Raw genomic sequence first — 26,001 nt, 5'->3', positions numbered from 1 at the left:
TAGATGGGGGTGGGTGGATGTACAGGAAAATCTCAGCCAGATTTGAAATGATCCATTGAGGCCTGGAACAGAATTGAGGGGGGGGGGGGGGAGGTGTGGGTGCAAGTGTTACATCTTGTTTGGTGGCAGGGGAAGGTACTAGGTGTGGAGAGTGGGTCAGGGATTGTGGACCTAATGAGGGAGTCGAGGAGGGAATACTTCCTGTGGAACAAATCTGGAGATGGGGAGGGAATATATAATTTTGGTGGTGTCTGGCTGTATGTGGCAAAAATGGTGCATAATAATGTGCTGTATCCTCAGATTCATGGGGTGAAAGGTGAGGACCAGGGGTTTTTGGGGTGGGGGGTGTGTGTTCTATTCTTGTTGCATTTGGAGGGGTGGGGCTTGAGAATGGAGGTGCGATGTAGGGCATTGTTGATCTCATGGGAGGGAAAACTGCAGTCCTTGAAATAGGAGAATATTTGAGATTTCCTGGAGTGGAATTGCTCCTGCTATTAGCAGATATGGCAGAAGCAGAGGAATTGGGATTAAGAGATCACATTTTTCCAGGTAGGGAGTGGTGGGAGGAGGTGTTGCCCAGGTACCTGTGGGGGTTGGTGGCTTTGAAATAGTTGTCAGTGTTGAGTCGGTCACTGGAGAGGTCCACGAAGAGGTGGGGGGTATTGAAGATGGTCGAAATGAACGGTGGCACAGTGGCTAGCACTACTGCCTCACAGCGCCAGAGACCCGGGTTCAATTCCCGCCTCAGGCGACTGACTGTGTGGAGTTTGCACATTCTCCCCGTGTCTGCGTGGGTTTCCTCCGGGTGCTCCGGTTTCCTCCCACAGTCCAAAGATGTGCAGGGTTAGGTGAATTGGCAATGCTAAATTGCCCGTAGTGTTAGGTCGGGGTAGATGTAGGGGTATGGGTGGGTTGCGCTTCGGCGGGGCGGTGTGGACTTGTTGGGCCGAAGGGCCTGTTTCCACACTGTAAGTAATCTAATCTAAGAAAAACTTGAGAAGTTGATGAACCATTCAAACTCCTGGAGGGGGGGGGGGGGGGAAGCATGAGGTGGCACTGATACGGTCATCAATGTAGTAATAGAAAAGGTGGGGAATAGTGTCCTTGTAACTCGGGAAGAGGGACTGTTCCACCTATCCTACAAAGAGGCAGGCATAGGAAGAGTTTAAAGGGATATGGGCCAAATGATGGCAAATGGGACTGGATTAAGTTAAAAGTCTCACAACACCAGGTGCTGATGAAGGAGCAGCGCTCGGAAAGCTAGTGCTTCAAAACAAATCTGTTGGACTATAACCTGGTGTTATATGATTTTTAACTTTGTACACCCCAGTCCAACACCAGCATCTCCAAATCGGGACAAGATAAATTGAGGACATCTGATCAGCATAGACGAGTTGGACCAGAAGGGTCTGTTTCCCTTTTGTATGACTCCGGCTGGTGGCTGGGGCGCGGTCGGTGCGTGTGGATGCAGGTGAGGGCGGGGCCTGTGGGGCGGGAGATGGTAGCGCGAGGCGGGTGGGGTGAAGGGGAAATGGGCGGGGTCTGTTTGGGACACCGCGCGAGTGGGCGGGGTCTGAGGCCGGACTCAATGCGATGGGGCGGGACTCCACGCAGATGGGCGGAGTTGGGTCGGGGATGAGTGCGACTGGGGCGGGGCTCGGTGGGCGCGGCTGGGAGCGAATGGGCGGGGCGGACGGCGTCATGACGTGCGGGGCAGGGGTGAGATGAATGGGCGGAGCACCGGGCGGGGACGGTTGGTGCGGGTGAAGCCTTGTGACGGTTGGACGGGGCCCGGCGAGTGGGCGTGGCCTTGGGCGGAGTTAGGGGAAAGGGGCGGGCTCTCCCGGTGAGTCGTGTTGTTCCAGGCGGACGGGAGTGTGGGTTGAGTCAGTGAGCTCGAGACCAGTTGGGAGTGAGGCACCATGTTCAGTTGGCTGTCTGGGCCTGAGGCCCGCGGGAAGGACTCGGTGGTGTTTAACACGGTGTCCGAGGGCTTGCGCTCCCTGTACAACAAGAGGCTGCTGCCGCTGGAGGATTACTACCAGTTCCATCACTTCCACTCGCCCGCCCTGGAGCAGGCCGACTTCGAGAACAAGCCCATGGTGCTGCTGATCGGCCAGTACTCCACCGGCAAGACCACCTTCATCAGGTAAACGCACACACACGACAGCTAACATCAGGTAAACGCAAACATAGAGGGCTTCAACCAACCCTCCATCTGGGCTGACGAGCTAATAGTGACTAACTTTCTGTCAGAACTGTTGGATAGTCGGCAGTGCAATAAACGAAAAGTTGGCAGCTGGCAAAAAGACCTGAAACTGAAACGGTCTGTGAAGCAGTGGCCAAATGTTTTAAATGTTGAAATTGTACCAGCCCCAGCAAGTGGTGGAGGCTGGTGCAATTACAACATCTGAAAGGCATCTGCATGGGTTCATGAATGGGAAGGAGTTAGAGGGATATGGGCCTGGCCAGTGGAACTAGATTGATCCTACTCGCACAAAAACCTGTTCCTGTGCTGTAGGACAGCACCTGGTCTGACAAAAGGTATTGGTATTGATAATGAAACTAAATGTTTGTCTAGAGGATGTGCGAGTGGTCCAGATGATGATGATGATGATGTTGTTGTCCAAACATTAGTGCAGTAAGAGAAATGGGTGGGGGTGTGAATAAATATGCAACAAGATGGGAGATAATCTTACAAGCAAAGTCATAGAGATGTACAGCATGGAAACAGCTCCTTCGGTCCAACTCATCCATACTGGCAAGATGTCCTAACCTAATTCACTCCCATTTGCCAGCACTTGGCCCATATCCCTCTCAACCCTTCCTATTCATATACCCATCTAGATACTTTTTAAAATTCCACAATGTACCAGCCTTCTCCACTTCCTCTGGCAGCTCATCCATACGCGCACATCCTCTGCATGAAAAAAATTGCCCTTTTTATATCTGTCCCCTCTCACCCTAAATCTATTTCCTCTAGTTCTGGACTCTCCCACCCCAGGGAAAAGGCTTTGTCTATTTATCATATCCATGCCTCTCATGATTGTGTAAACCTCTATAAGGTCACCCCTCAGCCTCCAATGCTCCAGGGAAAACAGCCTGAAGCCTATTCAGTTTTTCCCTATAGCTCAAATCCTCCAACCCGGCAACATCCTTGTAAATCTTTTCTGAACCCTCAGTTTGCTGATTTTAAAAAATGGACCAAAACCAGGATTGGCTAACTAACAGGAGGCAAAGTGGGACCAGCTAAACTTTGTAACTTGCAAACTCCTCTGTAGGGCAAGGAAAGAAGTCCATTTCTCAGAATTGGGTATTTTGCTGGGGTAATATGGTTATAAAGAATCTCCCTGAAAATGTCTTTTGCTTTGAGTACCTGGTTGGCATTTATTTATTCATTCAAGGTTTATTAGATTATTGTGGATTTTTGGACTTAATGCTAAACCCCAAAGGTCAGAATCTCTTGTTTGGGAATAACTATACTGGCATAAAGAACAATCACTAACCTTAGGGGGCAAACTAACAGGATTAATTAACAAAACATAACATTTGATTTTCCATTATGAAGATATGTTGATGTAGAAGACCAAAATAGGTTGATTGTTCTTTTAGATTCCCACACATCGAGACTCTTCTTCTCTTCACTCCTTCAGGCTGATGCTTTGATAACTTAAACTTTTATATACATTTCTCTCTCTCCGTCGCCTGCACGCATACATGTGCGATTCAAGATATTTCATACAATTAACTCGTGCCCATACAATTTGCTAGTTTGCCACCAACGTGAAGGATATAAATCTCAGTATTGATTCCAGAGGTATTTTATCAAGTTCCCAATTGAATGGTGAAGTGTTATCTCTAAACCGATCTATCAATCTCAGCGTTAAATTTTAGTGTTCAGTAGATCCTGCGTCAAGTTCCATTAGCAAAGAGAATTACAATATCTTGGCTTTAGTATCTTGAAAGCTTTGATCCAATCTCTCCTTGACCTTCGAAGATCAAGCATCTTTACCTTTGTGTCTGTGTGTAAGTAAGTAATCCATCATTATAATTCAACCTTTTGGAGTCCATCATTTTGTGAATCTGCACTGCATTTCCTTCATATCCTTTTATAATGTAGATGGTGCAGAACAGCTCTCAGTACTCCAGGTATGGGGGGGTCTAACCAAGTCTTTGTTTAGTTGAATCATGATTTCTTTGCTTTACTATTATGATCCCCTAAACATAAATCTGAGCATTCTAATGTACTTATTGGTTATTTTCTGTATCTGTGACATGTTAATGATTCCTGATGAAGGGCTTTTGCCCGAAACGTCGATTTTCCTGCTCCTCGGATGCTGCCTGACCTGCTGTGCTTTTCCAGCACCACTCTGATTTCCAGCATCTGCAGTCCTCACTTTTGCCATGTTTAATGATTTGAATAAGTGGACCCACTTTCTTTTTAACTGGACCCACAAAATACTAAAATACTTAGTAGAGGACTCACACCACTCCACTCAAGAATTCCTGAACACCATGAAAAACACCAAGATAGAAAAGGATGAAGTAATGGTTTCCTTTGATGTTTCAATCCTGTCCACATCCATCAAAATCAACATGGCCAAAGAGACACTGACAACACTATTAGAAGAACCAAAGACACAAACACCAGACACAGCCAAGTTCATTAGCAAAGACAACATGGTCACACTAGTAGACCTATGCTTCATCACCTACTTCACTCTCAATAACCAAGGCTACAGAAATCAACAGAACACCCATGGGATCACTTATATATGAATTCCCAGCAGAAGCAGAGACTCTAACAAACAGCTCTCCCAACCATCCAACCCAAACTTTGGGTCGGCTTTGTGGATGACACACTTTTCATCACTAGAGTCATAGAGATGTACAGCACGGATACAGACCCTTCAGTCCAACTTGTCCATGCCGACCAGATCTCCCAACCGAATCTAGACCCACCTGTCGGCAACCGGCCCGTATCCCTCCAAACCCTTCCTATTCAATTTCCCCATCCAGCTGCCTTTTAAATGTTGCAACTGTACTAACCTCCAACACTTCCTCTGTCAACTCATTCCATACACATGTGAAAACATTTCCCCTTGGGTCTCTTTTATATCTTTTTCCCCCCTCATCCTAAGCCTATGCCCTCTAGTTCTGGACTCCCCCCACCGCAGGGAAAAGACTTTGTCCCATTAACCTATCCTCGTGACTTTATAAACCTCTAAGATCACCCCTCAGTCTCTGACACTCCAGGAAAACAGCCCCACCCTATTCAACCTCTTCCCATTGCTCAAATCCTCCAACCCTGGCAACATCCTTGTGATTCTTTTCTGAACCTTTTCAAGTTTTACAGCATCCTTCCGATAGGAAGGAAACCAGAATTGCACACAATATTTTAAAAGTCTCCAAACCAATTATCTGTATGACTGCAACCCCTGTCCTCCATATTCTGACCAATAAAGGAAAGCATACGAAATGCCACCTTCACTATCCTGAGATTCTACTTTCAAGAAATAATGAACCTGCACTCCAAGGTCTCTTTGTTCAGCAACACTCCCCGGACCTTACCATTGTGCATTAGTCCTGCTAAGATTTGCTTTGCCAAATGCAGCATCTTGCATTTATCTAAATTAAAATCCATTTGGCACTCCTCAGCCCATTGGCCCATTTGATCAAGATCCTGTTGTAATCTGAGGAAACCTTTTTCATTGTCCACTACACCTCCAATTTTGGTGTCCTATGCAAACTTACTAACTATACCACTTATGCTCACATCCAAATCGTTTATGTAAATAACGAAAGTAGTGAACCCAGCACCACTACTTGTGGCACTCCACTGGTCACAGGCCTCCAGTGTGAAAAAGAACCCTCCACCACTACCCTCTGTTTTTTACGTTTGAGCCAGTTCTGTATACAAATGGCTAGTTCTCCCTGTATTCCACGAGATCTAAACTTGCTAACCTGTCTCTCATGGGGAATGCCTTACTGAAGTCCATATAGATTACATCTAGCACTCTGCTCTCATCAATCCTCTTTGTTACTTCTTCAATCAACTTTGAGACATAATCTCCCATGCACAAAGCCATGTTGACTATCCCTAATCAGTCCTTCCCTTTCCAAATACAAGTACATCCTGTATCTCAGGATTCCTTCTCCATAATATGGAGATTTTTCAAAGTGCCACCATCTATTTCCCTACATTCTATATCTTCCATGTCCTTTTCCATAGTAAACACTAAACAAAACAAATTGGAGGAAAGCTTCAAGACCATCAACAATATTCTTACTGGCATAAAATTTACAAAAGAGGAAGAAAACAACAACAACTGCCATTCCTCGATGTCATGGTAGAGTGTGCAGTCAGTGGGGAATGTCAAGCCAGCATCTACAGGAAAACAACACACACGGACCAAATACTCAACTACAGGAGCAATCATCCCAACACCCACAAATGAAGCTGCATTACAACATTATTTGAACAAGCCACCATGCAGTGCAGCACTGAGGAGCTATGAAGAGCAGAAGAAAATCACCTATGCAGTGTTTTCAAAAAGGACGGGTACCCAATAAACACAGTCCACTGATTTCTCAGCAACAAATCCAAACAAGCAGACAAAATACGGCCAGAAACCCTAGCCACTTTAATGTACATCAAAGACATCTCTGAAATGACTGCCACATCAGTCAGACCTCTTGGCATCATGGTAGTCCACAAAGTACCTACTAGAGAGGGTGCAAAACCTGACCTACCCTTGGGAAATAAGGCAGGGCAGGTGACTGAGGTATCAACGGGGGAGTACCTAGGGGCCAGTGACCATAATTACATTTGTTTTAAAATGGTAATGGAAAAGGATAGACTGGATCTAAAAGTTGATGTTCTAAATTGGAGGAAAGCTCATTTTGGTGGTAGTAGGCAAGAACTTTCAAAAGCTGATTGTGAGCAAATGCTCACAGGTAAAGGGACGGCTAGAAAATGGGAAGCCTTCAGAAATGAGATAACGAGAGTCCAGAGACAGTATATTTCTGTTAGGGTGAAAATAAAAGTTGGTAGGTGTAGGGAATGCTGGATGACTAGGGAAATTGAAGTTTTGGTGAAGAAAAAGAAGGAAGCATATGTCAGGTATAGACAGGATAGATCGAGTGAATCCTTAGAGTATAAAGGCAGTAGGAGTATGTTTCCAGAGGGAAATCAGGAGAGCAAAAAGGGAATGTGAGGTAGCTTTGGCAAATAGAATTAAGGAGAATCCAAAGGGTTTTTAAAAATATCTTCAAGATAGAAGGGTAACTAAGGAGAAAATAGGGGCCCCTCAAAGATCAACAAGGCAGCCTTTGTGTGGAGCCACAGGAGATAGTAAATGAATATTTTGTATCAGTGTTTACTGTTGAGAAGGACATTTGAAGATGTAGAATGTATGGAAATAGATGGTGACATCTTGAAAAATGTCCATATTACAGACGAGGAGGTGCTACATGTCTTGAAACGCATAAAGGTGGATAAATCCCCAGGACCTGATCAGGTGTACCTGATTGTTCTGTGGGAAGTGATTGCTGAGCCCCTTGTTGAGATATTTGTATCATCAATAGTCATAAGTGAGGTGCTGGAAGACTGGAGGTTGGCTGATGTGGTACCACTATTTAATGTGGTATGGATAAGCCAGGGAACTATAGACCAGTGAGCCTGATGTTGGTTGTGGGCAAGTTGTTGGAGGAAATCTTGAGGGATAGGATTTTCTATTATTTGGAAAGGCAAGGATTGATTAAAGATAGTCAACATGGCTTTGTGCGTGGGAAATCATGTCTCACGAACTTGGTTGAGTTTTTTGAAGAAGTAACCACGAGGATTGATGAGGGCAAAGCAGTGGACATGATCTATATGGATTTAAGTATGGCATTTGACAAGGTTCCCCATGGGTGAAACAATGGTGGTATGGCCTTTTTATTTATGTGTTTAAGTTTCCTTGGGTTGGTGATGTCATTTCCTTTTTTGTGATATAATTTCCTGTTCTTTTCCTCAGGGTGGTAAATGGGATCCAAATCTATGTTAGGTTTCTGGTTGGAGTGCCATGCTTCTGAATTCTCGTGCATCTCTGTTTGGTTTGTCCTAGGATGGATGAGTTGCCCCAGTCGAAGTGTCCTTCCTCATTTTGTTTTGTAAAGATACTAGTGAGAGTGGGTCATGTCTTTTTGTGGCTAGTTGGTGCTCATGTATCCTGGTGGCTAGTTTCCTGCTTATTTGTCAAATGTAGTGTTTGTTATAGTTCTTGCAAGATATTTTGTAAATAACATTAGTTTTGCTACGAAAGCTGGAGAAAAATCACCTATACAGTATATTCAAAAAGAATGAGTATCCAATGAACACAGTCGCTGATTTCTCAGCAATAAACCCAAACAAGCAGACAAAACACAGAAACCTGAGCCACTCTTCCCCTACATCAAAGACATCTCGGAAATGACTGCCAGACTACTCTGACCTCTTGACGTTCTAGTAGCCCGCAAACACACCAACACACTAAAACTGCAGCTAATGAACTTAAAAGATCCTATACAGACAATAAGCAAAACTGATGTCATTTATAAAATACCTTGTAAGAACTGTGATGATGTCATTACTCAACATTACTGGAAGTCTGACTGCAATTTCCAATGTAGCACTGAAGAAAGGTTGCACTGAGAGGAGCGGGTAACCAGAGAAGGGAATGATGAGCTATCGACAAGGTGAAAAAAAGATCTTGAGAGCTTTCCTTAACAGGTACTGCTGATCATACAAGTGATATATAATAGAGAGATGCCCTGTTTACAGATGTTCAGTTTGGTATTTTAGAAAATTGTGCTGTGTAGGGTCCAATTTTAAATTAAGGTGCCGGGGAAACAATCTGGAAATATTGCAACAGTGGGGCTTTCAACAAGATTTTTCACAAGTCTGAAAGAATTCAGGGATACCTGCGATTTATTTATAGTTTTGAACCAGTCAAACAACCACCGTTTGTTTAAATGATTTAAAACTCGGCTGCATTAATGCCACCCTCTTCCATAAATTATTAGAAATTAAAGCCACTTTATTTTTCCACTACTATCAAGTCAGAGATAGTTTCACGTGGAAGGTGGGCTGAGCGAGGCCCTATCCCCAAGCTTTACAGTGGCGTGAATGATTGTGAAGAGAAAGCTGGCCTTTGGTGTCCCAATTGTTTGTTTTATTATTCAGGACTGCTGCTTCTACTCGCATTAACTGGAGAAAACTGCAGGTTGTTTGATCCTGCTAGTGATAACATCACTTGTATGCTTAAAACAATCCTCTGACTACACACACCCATAATCTCTCTAAGGATTATCTTTACGTCACTTGTCCAGCATGTCAATTATTTGTAATCAGCATGCTGACTACACTAACCCAGAAATGGTATGTTGGGTGAAAAAACAGAGCTGATTGAGACAGTGAATGAAGTTATTGCTTATTTTTACAGCCTGCGAGACATTCTTACTTGCCTCAGTGGTAACAATGGTAAACAGCTTAATGTATAGTACCATTAATGTAATGACACATCGCAGGGCAACTCACTGAAGCTTTTATAAAGCAACATATGACACTGAACCCTATCAGATTAAATGGACAAACTTGTTCAAAGAGGTGGTTTTGAAAGAATTCTCTGAATGCAGGAAAGTGAAGTAGAGAGAAAGAACTAAAAGGTGAAAATTAGATGGTGGTAGCCTTGCCTTTAGTTGTCTCTGTCCCATTGTTGCAGGAAATACGATTGAGGGTGTATAAGTAGCCAGAATTTGAGAATTGCAGATACCTTGGAGGGTTGTGGGCATAGAGATGATTACAGGGTTGGAAAGGGGTGACTCTGTTGAGAAATTTGAAAACAAAAGTTGAAAGTTTTCAAAATGACTTGTCACTGAAGGGGAACCAGTGTAGGTCAGTGAGCTTGGAGTATATGGGCTTTACTGCAAGTTTGCGGAGGGTAGAGTTTGGGAGACCAGGCGGAAGCACATTGGAATAGTCACCTCTATGCTGACAAGTGTATGAATGAGGGTTGTAACCAGACTGGTTGCAAGCTTCACAATCTCTGTCCCAACTGATCACCACCCTGCTTCAAAAGCTTTCTCCCATCGCCCAGCTCATGGGACTACACTTGTCTACAGTATTTGCTAGAGAATGACCTACAATATCTTCGCTTCCCAATCCTGCACAGTACCTGTAGAGCCCTTGAAGGGTTTATCCTTGACCTCCCCCACTCAACTCTCATTGTGAAAGTGTCATATTCCACATGTGCACTGCTAGCAACCAAGTCTACTAGCCCACCATTTCTCTTGAATGTTCCATTACAAACCACTTGTCTGACGTCCAAGAATGGATGTTCTTCTAATTGAATATTAGGAAGACTCCCTTCTCTGGCCATTGACTCTATTGTTCACCTTGGCATCTGTCTGAGGCGTAACCAGACAGGTTGCAACCTTCACATCCTAATCAACTTCGATGAGTTTCTGATTAAACATCAGATTAAACACCCATCCCTGTTTGCCTCCCTAACATTGCACGGCTCTGTCCCACCTCAGCTCTTCTGCAGTCAAAGCAGTTATCTATGTCTTTGCAATATTTGAGTTCACTAATAACAATGCAGTCCTGGTCATTCTGTAACCTAACCCCCCGAGCTCCATAAACCTGACATGGTATGAAATTTTATCCATCCTTATGTGCACTATTGACTCCCAAGTTGACCTTGCCTTGATTTTAGAATTCTGCTCCTTGTTTTCAGAATACCCACCATGTCGTCGTACTTTGCCTTTTTCCTATCTCTATATTCTCCTCCAGTCTTATAGCTTTCCAACTCTACACTGTTCTATTTCCAAACTTGTAAGCATCCTGAATTTTAAACGGTCCATTGATTGTGCCTTCGGCTGTCTGGGCTGTAATCTCAGGAATTCTTGTCTCCGTCCTTTCTCCTTCAATATATTTCTTTGGACTTGCCTTGGTCTAGTAATACAAATCTTGATAAAAGATTGTCTCATAGTTCAGTGACAGATTTTGTATCTTGCTCCTGTCAGGTACATTGGGATAGTCTTCTCCATGAAAGGTGCTGTTTAAATGCAAATTGCTGTAATTGCTTAGATCTCGTTCATTTCTGAGAAGTTGCTGTAACAGCTGTCTGCTCTTGAAACATTCAATTTGTTTTATTATTGCACCTGGTACTGTTAATGCATTTTGATTCTGATGTAACAAATCACTGGGTTTGTGCTGTATCTTGTTTATTAAAGTAAATATCTGGAGATGAGCTTCAAGTCTTATCCTATTCATTACTGCTTACATGTCTATCGTATTAATCTTTTCAGTTCCCTTACCTTTTATAAAGACTCTCTCTTAAACCCACATCTTTGACCTAGCTCGGAGTCGCACTTTCTAATATCATAGAATTATGGAAACCACTGTTGTGCCAATGAAGACCATTCAGCCTGTTGAGTCTGGACCACCCCTCCAAAGAGTATCCCACCTAAACCTGTAACCCTAAATTTACCATGGTTAATCCACTTAACCTGCAAGTATTCCAATCAGTTCACAATGAACTCTCCGTTCCATGTGGGTTGGTTCTGCACCTCACCCAGCACCAATTTTGCCAACTTATTGCAAATGGTTAAAAATTCCAAAGTTAATATGGTATGTGGCTAGGGGAGTTATTAGTTTTTCGTGGATGTCCAAGGGCTGCCACGTTCTCCTAATGCTTCAGCTGTTCATGTTGACCACTTCAATCTTTTCCACATTGGCCAGCAAATATTGTGCCAGGCAAATATTGTCAGTTATTTGGTGCAACATATGAGGGACAGCAGCACATTGACTTTTTACTGAAGGAGAAAACTGTATTGAATCAGAGATGGATTTGAGATATATTTGCCTTTATTTACAATGCTTTAAAATCCCCAAGTGTATTTATTTCACTCTTGTACACCATCCTGCAATTAGGGAGCTAGATAAGGGCATGCAATAGCGAAACCAAACACTGATGAGCTTCTTTTCAATTACACATGGGTTTCAGTAAGCTATTATTATATTCAAGATGTCAATTTTCTAAAGTTAACTTAATCGGGATTTATTTTAATAGACAGCTCTCTTTGTTTCCTGGAACCGTATGGCTTCTAAAGATAACACTTCCCTAGTTTAATGGCTGCTCACAAGTTGCAAATGTAAATTCAAGTAAATAAAAAGAAAATAAGTCAATTTTTTTAGGTGAGAATCCAGTACAAATTTCAGGAATGTTTGACTTGACTTATTTGTTTGTTTTATAGCAAAGGGGTGCTAAAAGTCTGAAATTTAAACAGGAAACACTCGGACAGTACCTGTGGAGAGGGGAAGAATTGTATAGAACACAGCAGTTTGAGAGTGCTACAGAAATGGAAAGGTTGAACAGTTACCTTCATAATGTGCCAGTCAATGTACAATGATATTACATGTGGGTTCATCAGGATGACGGTTTTGATGATGTGAAAAATTAAAACCGTTACCAAAAGAAAGAAGTGAAGAAATGATTAATAATGAAGGGGAGAGTAAGGTCAAATGATCTTGAAGCATGAGCATGTTGGAAATCTGAAATAAAACCAGAAAATGCTGAAAATATTGGGCAGGTGTGGCAGCATCTGTGGAGAGGAATATAAAAATGGTTTCAGGTCTATGACCTATATCAGTAAAAGGTCCTTGAAAAGTTACCTCTTTCCCCACAGAAACTGCACCTCCTGGTATTACCAGCATTTCCAGTGTTTCATTTCAATCCTGCTGACATCAATAAAATCTCATGAGCAAAGTCTTTAAAGGAGGTAACTGTTAGTGATTGTTAAAAGCGTGCGTGTGTATATAAAAGATGCTGTTTAGGGAAAAGAGTTACAGTGCAGATCCATCTTAATCTGCAACTGCAATGGCACACAGACTGAAACAGCTCTTTTAAGCAGAGTATTTGAGCTTTGCTGATATACAGTGAATGGGAAGCACAAAAATCATTGGCATCCAAGATTGGAAAGTATCTTTGAAGTTTCTTAATAGAAGATTTAAATAAAGACCCAAACACCATTTTAAATATATAGATTACTTGGGATGTCCACTGGACATGTTTTGATTGGCAAACTGCCTTTATTGTTTTGTCCTTTCCTCAGCCCATCTTTTCAACAGCTTTAATATGCACCCTAAACTTGAAAATCATACAGGTACAAATTTACCATTTCAAAATGCCTTTTGACTGTATTTGAACATTCAGAAGAAATCAGAAGGTTCCTGTTACGACTAAGAAGAAATCAGAAGGTTCCTGGCTACAGGGATGGTGCAGGAGGGAGGGATTTCGGTATTTGGATAACTGGGGTTCTTTCTGGGGAAGGTGGGACCTCTATAGACAGGATGGTCTGCACCTGAACCTGAGGGGCACCAGTATCCTTGGGGGGAGGTTTGCTAGTGCTCTTGGGGGGGGTTTAAACTAACTCTGCAGGGGCATGGGAACCCAGACTGTAACTTTAGGGTGCAGGACCTGGAGTGTAGGGAGGGTAGGAATATGGTATCAATCTTAAAGGATCGTGCCTGTAAACAGAAGAGTGGCTTGAAGTGTGTATACTTTAATGCCAGAAGTATACGAAATAAGGTAGGTGAACTCGCAGCGTGGGTTGGTACCTGGGACTTCGATGTTGTGGCTATTACGGAGACATGGCTAGATCAGGGACAGGATTGGCTGTTGCAGGTTCCAGGGTTAGAGGTAGGGTTAGAGGTGGGGGTAAAAGAGGGGGGGGTGTGGCTTTGCTTGTCAAAGATAGTATTACAGCGGTGGAAAGGAAGATGGATGAAGATTTGCCATCTGAGGTAGTTTGGGTTGAGGTTAGGAATAGGAGAGGTGAGGTCACCCTGTTAGGAGTCTTTTACAGGCCTCCTAATAGTCCTAGAATCGTTGAAGAAAGGATTGCGAAGATGATTCAGGAGAAGAGTGACAGTAATAGGGTGATTGTTATGGGAGACTTTAACTTTCCTGATATTGATTGGGAAAGCTATAGCTCAAGTTCGTTAGATGGGTCAGTGTTTGTGCAATGTGTGCAGGAGAGTTTCCTGACACAATATGTAGATAAGCCAACAAGAGGTGAGGCCATACTGGATTTGGTTCTGGGTAACGAACCAGGCCAGGTATTAGAACTAGAGGTAGGTGAGCACTTTGGGGACAGTGACCACAATTCGGTGATTTTTACTCTAGTGATGGAGAGGGATAAGTGTGTACTACAGGGCAAGAGTTATAGCTGGGGGCAGGGAAATTATGATGCGTTGAGGCATGACTTAGGATGTGTGGATTGGAAAAGTAGATTCCAAGGCAAGAGCGTAATTGATATGTGGAACTTGTTCAAGGAGCAACTATTGAGTGTCCTTGATAAGTACGTACCTATCAGGCAGGGAGGAAAGGGTCGTGTGAAGGAGCCGTGGTTTAATAAGGAGTTGGAATCCCTTGTTAAATGGAAGAGGGCGGCCTTTGTAAAGATGAGGCGTGAAGGTTCAATAGGGGCGATTGAGAGTTATAAGGTAGCCCGGAAGGACCTGAAGAGAGAGCTAAGAGCAGCAAGGAGGGGACATGAAAGGTCCTTAGTTGGTAGGATTAGGGAAAACCCTAAGGCTTTCTATAGGTATGTTAGGAATAAAAGAATGACTAGGGAAGGAATAGGTCCAATCAAGGATAGTAATGGGAAGTTGCGTGTGGAGGCTGAAGAGATTGGGGAGGCGCTGAATGAATACTTTTCGTCAGTATTCACTCAGGAACAGGACATTGTTGTCGATATGAATACTGAGGCACGAATAAGTAGAATGGATGGCTTTGAGATATGTAGAGAAGAGGTGTTGGAAATTCTGGCAAGGGTGAAAATAGATAAGTCCCCTGGGCCTGATTGCATTTATCCTAGGATTCTCTGGGAAGCAAGGGAGGAGATTGCAGAGCCATTGGCCTTGATTTTTGTGTCCTCTTTGTCTACAGGAGTAGTGCCAGAGGACTGGAGGCTAGCAAACGTGGTTCCCTTGTTCAAGAAGGGGAGTAGGGATAATCCTAGTAACTATAGGCCAGTGAGTCTCACTTCTGTTGTGGGCAAAGTCTTAGAGAGAATTATAAGGGATAGGATTTATGCACATCTGGATAAGAATGATGTGATCAAGGATAGTCAGCATGGTTTTGTGAAGGGCAGGTCGTGCCTCACAAACCTTATTGAATTCTTTGAGAAGGTGACGAAGGAGGTAGATGAGGGGAAAGCGGTAGATGTAGTATATATGGATTTTAGTAAGGCGTTTGATAAGGTCCCCCATGGTAGGCTACTGCAGAAAATACAGAGATATGGCATTGAGGGTGAGTTGGAGGTTTGGATTAGGAATTGGCTCTCTGGAAGAAGACAGAGGGTAGTAGTTGATGGCAAAGGTTCATCTTGGAGTGCCGTCACTAGTGGTGTTCCGCAAGGATCTGTTTTGGGACCATTGCTGTTTGTCATTTTTATAAATGACCTGGAGGAAGGGTTAGAAGGTTGGGTGAGCAAGTTTGCGGATGATACGAAAGTCGGAGGAGTTGTAGACAGTGAGGAAGGATATGGCAGGTTACAGCGGGATATAGAGAAGCTGCAGAGCTGGGCAGAAAGGTGGCAAATGGAGTTCAATGTAGCTAAGTGTGAAGTGATTCACTTTGGTAAGAGTAATAAAAAGATGGATTACTGGGCTAATGGTAGACTACTTGGTAGTGTGGAAGAGCAGAGGGATCTTGGTGTCCATGTACACAGATCTCTGAAAGTTGCCACCCAGGTAAATAGTGCAGTGAAGAAGGCATATGGCGTACTGGCTTTTATTGGTAGAGGAATTGAGTTCCGGAGTCCTGAGGTCATGCTGCAGTTGTATAAGACTCTGGTGCGGCCGCTTCTGGAATATTGTGTGCAGTTTTGGTCGCCATACTATAGGAAGGATGTGGAGGCACTGGAACGGGTGCAGAGGAGGTTTACCAGGATGTTGCCTGGTATGGTAGGAAGATCCTATGAGGAAAGGCTGAGGCACTTGGGGTTGTTTTCTTTGGAGAAAAGAAGGTTTAGGGGTGATTTGATAGAGGTGTACAAGATGATTAGGGGGTTAGATAGGGTTGACAGTGAGAACCTTTTTCCGCGTATGGAGTCAGCTATTACAAGGGGGCATAGCTTTAAATTAAGGGGGGGTAGATATAGGACTGATGTTAGGGGTAGGTTCTTCACTCAGCGAGTCGTAAGATCATGGAATGCCCTGCCAGTAGCAGTAGTGGACTCTCCCTCTTTATGGGTATTTAAGCGGGCATTGGATAGGTATATGGAGGATAGTGGGTTAGTGTAGGTTAGGTGGGCTTTGATCGGCGCAACATCGAGGGCCGAAGGGCCTGTACTGCGCTGTATTGTTCTATGTTCTATGTTCTATGTTCTAAAACCATTGGTGCAAAGCTTTCTTATAGGATGGAGTTCCTAAATGCTTGATCAAAGTAATAGATTTTAGAGGTACCTTTGCATCCATCCATATAGGAAAATAATTGGTTTGAATATTTGAGAGCTTTCTCTGCTGACTTCTGATTAAACTTTGTTTTGAACAGGTTCGTGGCCATGTGGGAGCTTATTAGGTTTGCACATTTTCAGATTTGCATGTGATTTTCCAGAAACTTTGCCTTAAAACATGTGGCATTGTGTGTGAGGCTAAAACTTAACTGCATTGACACTTCCATGAAATGACTGCTCTAAAATTGTGTGGTTCAATTGTTTATCCATATTTCTGATAGATATTAGTTTTGATCCAATGTTGTGGAAACTTGGTTCAAAGCACTGACCTCCCTGCACATCATTAATGTTACAATGGAACCATTTTGTTTCCTATTTGTTTACAGGATATAGATGTAAAAGCCAAGCCATATTGCCTAAGTCTATTGTCCTCAAGCAAGTAACCCAATTTTGTTTTGAAGAAGTCACATCAAACTCAAAATGTCTGTCCTCCTCAGATGCTGCAGAACTGCTGAGCTTCTCCATTATTTTGTTTTATTCTTGATGGGAGTCTGCTCTTAATTCAAGGGAATTTGGAGTCACAGACATGCAGTTACTATAAAAATGGTAACAATTATGTAATTGTATCTGAAAATCATCGGAGACATTTAAAATTCTATCTCCTTAAATCTGTTGCAGTAAGTATAAACACCACAAGCCTCTATTAGGCAGAATTCAGTGTCCAAAACAGAGTGCTGGAGATGCTAAGCAGGTTTGGCAGCATGTCGAAGAGTCATACCAGACTCTTATTAACTGTTTCTCTCAGCACAGATGCTGCCAGACTCAAGTTTCCCATGCAGTGTTTTCATTTCAATTTTCCAGTGCTTCTAGATTTTACTTTTATTAGGCAGAATTTAATCTTGTTGTTGGATCTGTCTAATCCAATGGATAAAAACTGGCTCTAACAAAATTTAAATAATAGACATGAGATGACAAGACACAAGCATGAGATTTATGACTTGTTTGCTTTAATTGAGCAAGGAAGTGTTAGTGTATGACTAGTTGTCTTATCACAATGTAATTTTAATTCCTGTTTCAAAAGAGCTTAAATGTTTTCAACCACAGCTGTAGTTGTGGTCTTGATTATTCATTTCATATAATAGTAATTATTAGTGGTATGACACTGCACTCAGTGAGAATGGAGGTATTTTGGAGATCTTAAGACATTGAGTAGCAAGTCTGATGCCAGAAGCTCTGTTTTAGAGTGCTCCCCCTCCCCACTGAAAAGGACCTGATGTCCAAGAAAGGTCCACTTGTGATGTAGTCAAACAGTTTGAGTATTGGACTGTAAATCCTCCCCTCACACTGATGGCAGGCAGCAAGAGTGGGAGGGAATCCCTGATCAGCCACGTGATGGAGAGAAAATTGGAGCCTCTGTCATCCCAGCTGCAACACGCATGGAAAAATATGTTTCTGCAGCAACGCACACTCCGAGTAAACTACACTTATTTGATTCATTTATTGTCAAGTGTCTCTTTTCACAAAATACAGTGAAAAGTGTCACAACTCTCTGGCGCTATATTAAAACACAGAAAAATAAGCCAAAATATAGAATATGAAGGCAGAAGATGAAGTTAAGAAATTGTCCAACTTCACAGTCAGTCTTGTTAAGTCCTCCATCAGTGGGCTAGGCCCAGGTTCTCTTCACCATGCTGTTGGAATGAAAGTCACCACTCCTCAGTACCATCTCACCTCCACCAATGCCCTTGCCACTGAATCCTCGCAGGACCTTGCCATTGCAGCTGCCACCAATACCAGCCCAAACTTGACTCCACCACTACCATGAGTCTGTTTCAGGCTGACCTCACTGATGCAGCTGCTGTTGAAGCCTCAATACAATGCAGATGGTATTTTTACAAGACAATATCAAGCGACCACTCAGCCCATTGTCAAACCTGCTCCACTGTTCATTAAGTTCGTGAAGATTTGTCTATTAACTCCATTTACCCACCTTGTTTTTGTAATCCCTTTATACCTTTGCCTCGCAAATATCTAGCCATCAGTTTTGAAATTTGCAATGACCCGTAGTCTCAGTAGCTTTGAGAGTGAGGAGGTTCAGATTCCCACCAATTTTGTGCGAAGAAGTGCCGTCTGATATCATCTCCAATGACTTAGCTCTAAATTTAAGGTCATGTTTCTCATTCTGCACTTCCTCACTATAGGATAGATATTTTTAATTAACCTGCTCAGATGTGTTATGATACGACTCTGGAGCTGGTAGGACTTAAACTTCGGCCTTCTGACTTGGAGGTAAGGGCAATATAACTGAGTTGCAAGTGTTTTCAAAGAAAAGCTATCTCTTCAGGAATGTTAAAACATGTCTGGGGCAGGTTGGACTTGAATCCAGATGTTTGAGCCCAGAAGTGGGACAGTACCATTGCATCACAAGAGGCCCAATCATCCAGCTCTTTTTTTTTGTTCCCTTTTTAATCACCCTGTTCAGAAGTGTTCTTATGGGGGAGGTGGGACTTGAGTCCAGGTCATCCAGCTCAGAGGGAGGCATAGTACCACCAGTGTGCCTTATGTACACTATACATTTGACTAGGTTAATTAAAAATATCGATCCTTTGTCATTGGAGATGATATCAGATGGCACTTAGCATAAAATTGGTGGGAAACTGGACCTCCTCACACTCAAAGCTACTAAGACTCATTGCAAATTCCAAAACCGATGGCTAGATTTTTGCTAGGCAAAGGTAAACCTCTTAACTCTTAAAATTGGTAAATTAGATTATCTATCAATCTTTATATTAGAGCTGAATGCTAGTCTATAATCTGCTGTCACTATTTTAACACTTCTAACCTCAGGAACATTCTAATGAATCTTAACTGTGCCTTGTTGATGTACCCTTGCTGAGGTATTTTGGATCTGAATCCAATATTGAGAGAACTCTCTAACTAGACTTCTCCTCCTTTTGTAACCCAGACCTTTTGTGATCAAGGTCATTATTACTTTAGTTCTTAAATCATTTAAGAGCCATTAGCTTGAGCTCCTAAATCTGTCTTCATTCTACCTTTCCACCATTTAGAAAATGTTGATCCATTTTTGTCCCTCCGCACTTACCCAGAATGAACTACCATCTGCCCCAGCCTTGCTGATGTAATCTATCAATGTGTAATTTTCAGCTTGCGTCTATGCTTATCATGCCATCCAACTTGCTGTCACCAATACATTCCACAGGTATATGTGTTACGTCACATGCTATTAATTTGAGTACATATGAGCATTCTCTTGGCTATCTTCTACCTCTACCAATTCCACAAGTTTTTGTGTTTATTAGCAATCTTTTTCTGTGGAGCCAAGTTGAATGCTGGGTATTCAAAACCAACCCCCATCCCTGACATTAGTACTTTAGTAACTCCATGTATTGGTCCCAGTGCTCTGTTGCTGGTCACATAACAAACATTTTTAAAAGTTTCCAACAATCGAGGCCAGACTTCTTAGTTTATCTCTTTTACTATTGCTTTTTTTTTCTTAAATTATTAAACAACCTTTTTATTTTCCAATTCGGGCAATTATTGAATTGAGAGAATTTTGCAAGATCATGACTAAAACGTCAACCATTTCCTTATGACTTTTAATCATCTTCCTAGGTAGTTCTTTGTCATTGACATCCAGTTTGATGGGTTCTGGTCAATCCAATGCAGACTGTGCCATGTGGGGTGTGTGATGCTTGATGTGTTGGATAGATGGTTTATTTGGATGTTTGTCTTCCGTCCAATGCCTTGGCTTCACCTCTGCACATTCCTGATGAGTGCCTTCCCAAATTGACCTTTTATAAATTGGTTGAGCACAAGCCAGGATCTCATGAGTTTCCAGGTATGTTTGACCTCTTCACGGTGACTTTGAGGACATCCCTAAAGTGTTTTCACTGTCCTCCAGAGCATCTCCTGCTACGACCAAGTTCTAAGTATTACAGTTGTTTAGGGAATCTAGTGCTGGGCATGCAAACTACATCAGACACGCACTGGAGCTCATTTTGAGTGATTCTATATTGGACTCATTGGCTTGGGGGAAGACACTGATATTGAACTTTCCTGCCACTGGATATGTAGAGAGGGAGATGAACAGGCAACGTTGAAGATACCCTGGTGATCACAAAGAGAAAAACCTTTGGCCAAAACCAGCACATGTACTGCTTTGGGTGATTCAGTAATGCTGCATTGCATGACCATTATAACAATAACTCAAAGATTGTTATCCGTGTGGAACTGCAGAAAGAATTACTTTGTGGTATTATTACAAGTAATGTAAATTTCAGGGTGCCTTGTTACGTGTTGCCATACAGTTAGTGTAAAGCTGCTACTTCCAGTGCATTGCATAAGTGAGGCCATTATCCATGCCTTGGTGTTTACCTGCTAGGTGTATGCCACTAATTCTAATCACATTTACTGACCCTGTGCCCCAATTCATTTAGCTCCTTTTTCATCCACTTATCCAGTCTAATCTGGAATATTAACCAAGTTTCTCTCCCAGTCACTAATCCTGGGAATTCAACCACCTTCCAAATTTCTGACGTAGTTTCTCCTGCTCATTGTTGTAAATGACTTGATTTAATCTTGTATCTTTAGCCTCTCATTTTAAGCACTGCTACTACTAAAAAAGTCTGTTTCTATGTATCTTAGCCCATCTGTTCATAATTTAAACTAACTTTATTGCTCCACAGTCTTTATTATTCTACTGAGTTTGTTTCAAATGTGCCTTGCTGTTTGTTTGTAATTCCTCATAGCAGACTTGATCTTACTAAATATGTGCAGTTATCCTCTCTCAAGTCTCTGTCTCCTTCCTCACGTGGAACCTTCAAAGCACAACTATTCTAGCTGAGATTTTACTAAAAGTAGACTGTAGGTTCACAACTTTACATTGTATATCTTGTGATAAACTTGGAATTCTATTAATTTTTTTAAAAGCTTTGTCAACTTCAAATATTGCTTTCAATAAGCTGTAAACCTGTACCACTAACTCCACTGAACATAGATATTCAGTGTATAACAACTATTGACATGTCATTTTACCTATTTCCCCATCTTACAAATACTCCTTTGCAGCTTGATCATTTGAAGAATTAATTATGTCTCAGATTTCAATACAATCTCCATGTTTCAGAACCCTCCCTCTAGACTTGTATCCACATGGGGATTAGTATTTTAAAAAGAAGTCTAGTAGAGTTCTATGTTTTCATTTAAATAACAAGTCAGACATTGTGTTTCACAGTAATTCAAGAGCACTTGCATTGTTCTCAAGTTGTTTCAGAACACAGCAATATCCTAATTCTAATTAATGTGATCTTTTGATACTGTTAGATATCTACTGGAACAGGACTTCCCTGGCATGAGGATTGGGCCTGAACCGACAACTGATTCCTTCATTGCTGTGATGCATGGGCAAGAGGAAGGGATCATTCCTGGCAACGCACTTGTGGTTGATCCCAAAAAGCCTTTCCGGAAGCTAAATTCCTTCGGGAATGCTTTCCTAAATAGGTATGTGTGACCCTTGCATGTTGAGATTTTCTGAATGTGATTCTAAAGTTATAGTTCTTTTACAAATGCTTTTCCATGGAGGTAAAACCATATCGTGTCCTTAGCTAAAGATATTTGACTTGGGGTCAGTGTTTTGACTCCAGTATTGACCCCGCTGTGCTAGTTACAGAACTCTGGTAAGATGAGTGAGCCAGTTTTAACCTGAATTTCATATTTGTTACATGAAGCTTCCCATAATTTGCATTGCTGCAGAAGTCTTTTGTTTAGGAGCCTATATGGAAGAGCAGTTTCTTTGAGCCCCTAATTGGTGATTAGTTGTCTAAGTTAATGGGAATAAATAGGAAGGAAATCTTCCACCAGTTTACTGACCTTGCTTACTTACAAAGCCATCAGCAGTGACTTTCTTCATGGGGTGAACCTAAACAGTGGGTTAGTTAAGTGTGGTTATCATGCCTGCTCCTATCCACCAGATGGGTGTGTGGTATAAGTCTGTTAAGTCATCAGGAATAGGGTACCAAAATTCCACCTGGGAATAGCTGAGACCAACTGAGGTGCGGCAAGGTGGCTCAGTGGTTAGCACTGCTGCCTCTCAGTGCCAGGGACCTCTGTTTGTTTCCAGCCTCGGGCGACTGTCTGTGTGGAGTTTGCATGTTTTCCCCATGTGTGCATGGGTTTCCTCTGGGTGTTCCAGTTTCCTCCCACAATCCAAAGACATGCAGGTCAGGTGATTTGGCCATGCTAAATTACCTATAGTGTTCAGGGGTGTTTAGGTTAGGTGCATTAGTCAGGGGTAAATGTGGGGTAATAGGGTGGGGTGGGGGAGGGGATGGGTCTGGGTGGGTTACTCTTTTGGAGGGTTGGTATGGACTTGTATGGCTGAAGGGCCTGTTTACACATTGCAGGGATTCTATGATTCTATGAACTTTAAGCATGTTCTGAAGAGTCACATCGGACTTGAAACATTAACTCTACTTCTCTCTCCAATGAGACTGCTAGACCTGCTGAGTTCTCCAGCACTTTGTGTTTGTTTCAAAGCAGTTTGGGCTGGCCCCTACGATTCTGTAAACCTGAACAGTGCAATGAGATGTTGTTTGGAAGTGCTGTTTGAGTTGCTGTCTGTCCTCAAACTGACTGGACTGTTACTTTAATGGATTTGAGAACAACGGAAACCTCCACCCAGAGGCATTCTTTGACATGTAACATGAGAAAGAACACATTTTGTGTTCACTTGAAGTGACCAGGCAACTGTACAAAGAATTCTGTTTTACTGGTTGAAATATTCAGTTGTTATATGCATTAAGTCATCACATAATGTACATCCACACAGCTTAAAGTTGAACTCTTAGAAAAGATTAGGGACAATTTCTGCTTCTGTACAGTAACATTTTGCCTTTGACAAGGATACACTTCACATGTGGTGCTGTGTTGTATGGGGCCTGTCACATCCCAACATGGAAACTTTTCAAGCCAAGTTAAACAATTTGGTCTGAGTATTCACATTGAGGATGTCGGATTTTGTCACTTGTCTGTTTGTGTAATTCCTTGCATATCCGTTTCTAAGGGATACTGTCTAAGGTTTGGAAATAAAACAATTTGCACAATGTGGCACAAGGAGACTAGAGAGAAAGAGTAAAATACAAAATAGCATCAATCTATTTTTGATATTCTGAGCACAGCTATGAAATCTTTCTCAAAGGTTTGTGCTAGTTGGATGCAGTTCCTTGTTTCATACAATTAAAGAAAAGCTGAGTGAAGGTTATTAGATTAAAGCATAACATTTTTTCAGCAAGCTCTCCTTGATTTTTTTTTTAGCCTCCCTATTTTTCCCTTTCTGGAAAAAAACAATGACTGCAGTTGAGTTTTTTTTGTTTATCAAAATATCCATTGGGTAGAGGTAGTGCAACAATTGTAGTTTGGGTATTTGCAGTTTTAGGCTTTATCCTGCTTTGCTAATGTACTTTTTTTTTCCCTAGATCCCTATCTTAAATAATTTTCTTGGGTCAATCCCATCTGAGTGACCTTGAGAGTATCTTAATTAACCCTGATATGTACACTGATCTGCACAGGGTAACAAACATCTGCTTTATTTATTCATGTATTTACTGATTATGTAACATGCATATACAATAAAAAAAACATGCAGTCTTCCTTTTCAAAAGAGAACCTGTGTAATTGCTGTATGACTTGTCACCACTGATCTGACCTGATGTTTAAATTCCAAACCAAAGCTCTGAATGGAACACTTAAGCTTCCTTAAATAACTGAGTCGGTCACAGGGACTTCCTGGATTTACATTACATGACAATTGAAATAGGAACTGTCGCACACACCCATCACACACGTTTGTGTCTGAATAATGTTGCTTGGCTTCTCACTCAAAGCTGTAATCTTTGATCAAGGCACTGTATTGATTTAAGGTTGAGATGTGGAATTTAATTACAATTGGGGTTTAAATTTCTTGTGCCTTGTGATTGGAGTCAAAGGCACAGTCAGCAAGGCAAAAAAATGCAAAAAAAACTTAATATTTGCATCTTTCATACATCTCGATTCTTGAATGGGGAAAGTTTAACAGCTGCTGCTTTCTCCTTATTTAACACACAATTGTTTTAAGAAGTGTTATGGACCAGGCCAGACCCACTCAAAATATTTTTAAGAACATTTAAAACTTTCTAGTTTTAAGCAGATGTAAGTTGAATGTTCCAGGAGTGACACAGCTCTTCAAAACACTCAGTTCTAAACCAAGCAGAATTTATTTATACACTAACAAAAGAAAACCAAATTTTAACTAACATAACTATTTGAAAACACAACTTAACAAAGAGCTATTCCAATTTCCTGCAACATCCCATAAACACCCCTTGGCAAGAAGGTAAATTCAAACACAGGTTCTTACAGGAGAGAGATGTCAGAAAGAGGATCAGCACGGAGCTGTTTCTTTGGGTCCCCAGCTATAACTAACCCAAAACTAGAAGAAAAAAACCCTGAACTGGGAGAACTGTCCACTCCCCACTCAATGTACAAGTGTTTTTGTAAAAAAAACACCTGAAAGCCTTTTTTTTATTATTAATTTAGACAGCATCTGTTGGTCGTTATTAAAGTAACCATTTCAGACATTTCTCACTTCTGCCTTTACGACCCCTCTTGGGGAAAAACCAAGGACAGAATAACATTGTTGAAGGAGCAGCATTGTCACAGGTGCACACTGTCTGTTAATATTATCGATCTTCCTCTTCACTCTCCTACTGGCACAGTGACTTGTTAGGATGTAGTTTCATGAGTGTTCTGTCCTCTACCACCTCTCAAACGTACACATTCTTTATTAATGAGTCCGAACAGTGGATCAGCAAGCTGCTGGATATCATTCAGATAGAGAAACCTGCATCTTCTCTCTTCCTCCTGAGCTTATTGGTGTTTGGTAACCCTGTCTGAGATTGGCAAATTAAATGGAAACCGCTAGAACCACTAATTATGGTTTGTATAGTTAATTGCAAGCAGCATTGAAACATTGCAAAACTCCTAAAATGTATTGGTCTAGGTGACTGAAACAGTGACAGAATATAGTCTGTGCTATTCGTATTTTGAAATAAAAATCTATATATGGTATCAGTCATTTAATCTCTTGGTCCTGCAGTTTCTATAACCTTCAATATCATGATTGGTTTTAGCTGAAGGCAAATTGTGGACAAATTTCTCTCAAATTGTTGCCCTGTTGTTTCTGGATACACTTGTATTGCAAGTGTAGGTTACACGCAGAACTTTCCTGCACTTTCCTTTCCAATGTTTTGATTAAAAGAGGTTGACTGCAATGTTTGAGGTGCAATACATTTAGAGTATACAGGGTCTCCTTCATGCTTTTCTTTTTACCACCCTTTTTTTTTACAGATTCATGTGTGCTCAGCTCCCAAACCAAGTACTGGAAAGCATAACTATCATTGACACACCTGGAATCCTCTCTGGGGAGAAGCAACGAATGAGCAGAGGTAAGTGGACTCCTTT

At 41.9% G+C, this 26,001-nt stretch overlaps 1 protein-coding gene across 1 annotated transcript in view; it reads left to right on the top strand.

The window, feature by feature from the left end:
* Nucleotides 1–1,852: 1,852 nt before the first annotated feature.
* Nucleotides 1,853–26,001, top strand: part of LOC140476576 (EH domain-containing protein 1-like) — a 73,471-nt gene continuing 49,322 nt past the window's right edge. The window contains exons 1-3 of the mRNA XM_072569386.1: nucleotides 1,853–2,149; nucleotides 21,829–22,005; nucleotides 25,888–25,985. Coding sequence (XP_072425487.1) covers nucleotides 1,923–2,149; nucleotides 21,829–22,005; nucleotides 25,888–25,985 — 502 coding nt within the window. The 5' untranslated portion in view covers nucleotides 1,853–1,922. The remainder of the gene's footprint in view (nucleotides 2,150–21,828; nucleotides 22,006–25,887; nucleotides 25,986–26,001) is intronic.

The sequence above is a fragment of the Chiloscyllium punctatum genome, chromosome 4, assembly GCF_047496795.1.
Source record: "Chiloscyllium punctatum isolate Juve2018m chromosome 4, sChiPun1.3, whole genome shotgun sequence".
Taxonomy (NCBI): Eukaryota; Metazoa; Chordata; class Chondrichthyes; order Orectolobiformes; family Hemiscylliidae; genus Chiloscyllium; species Chiloscyllium punctatum.
Note: the sequence above shows the minus strand (reverse complement) of the source record. Positions and strands in the feature narration are given on the sequence as shown.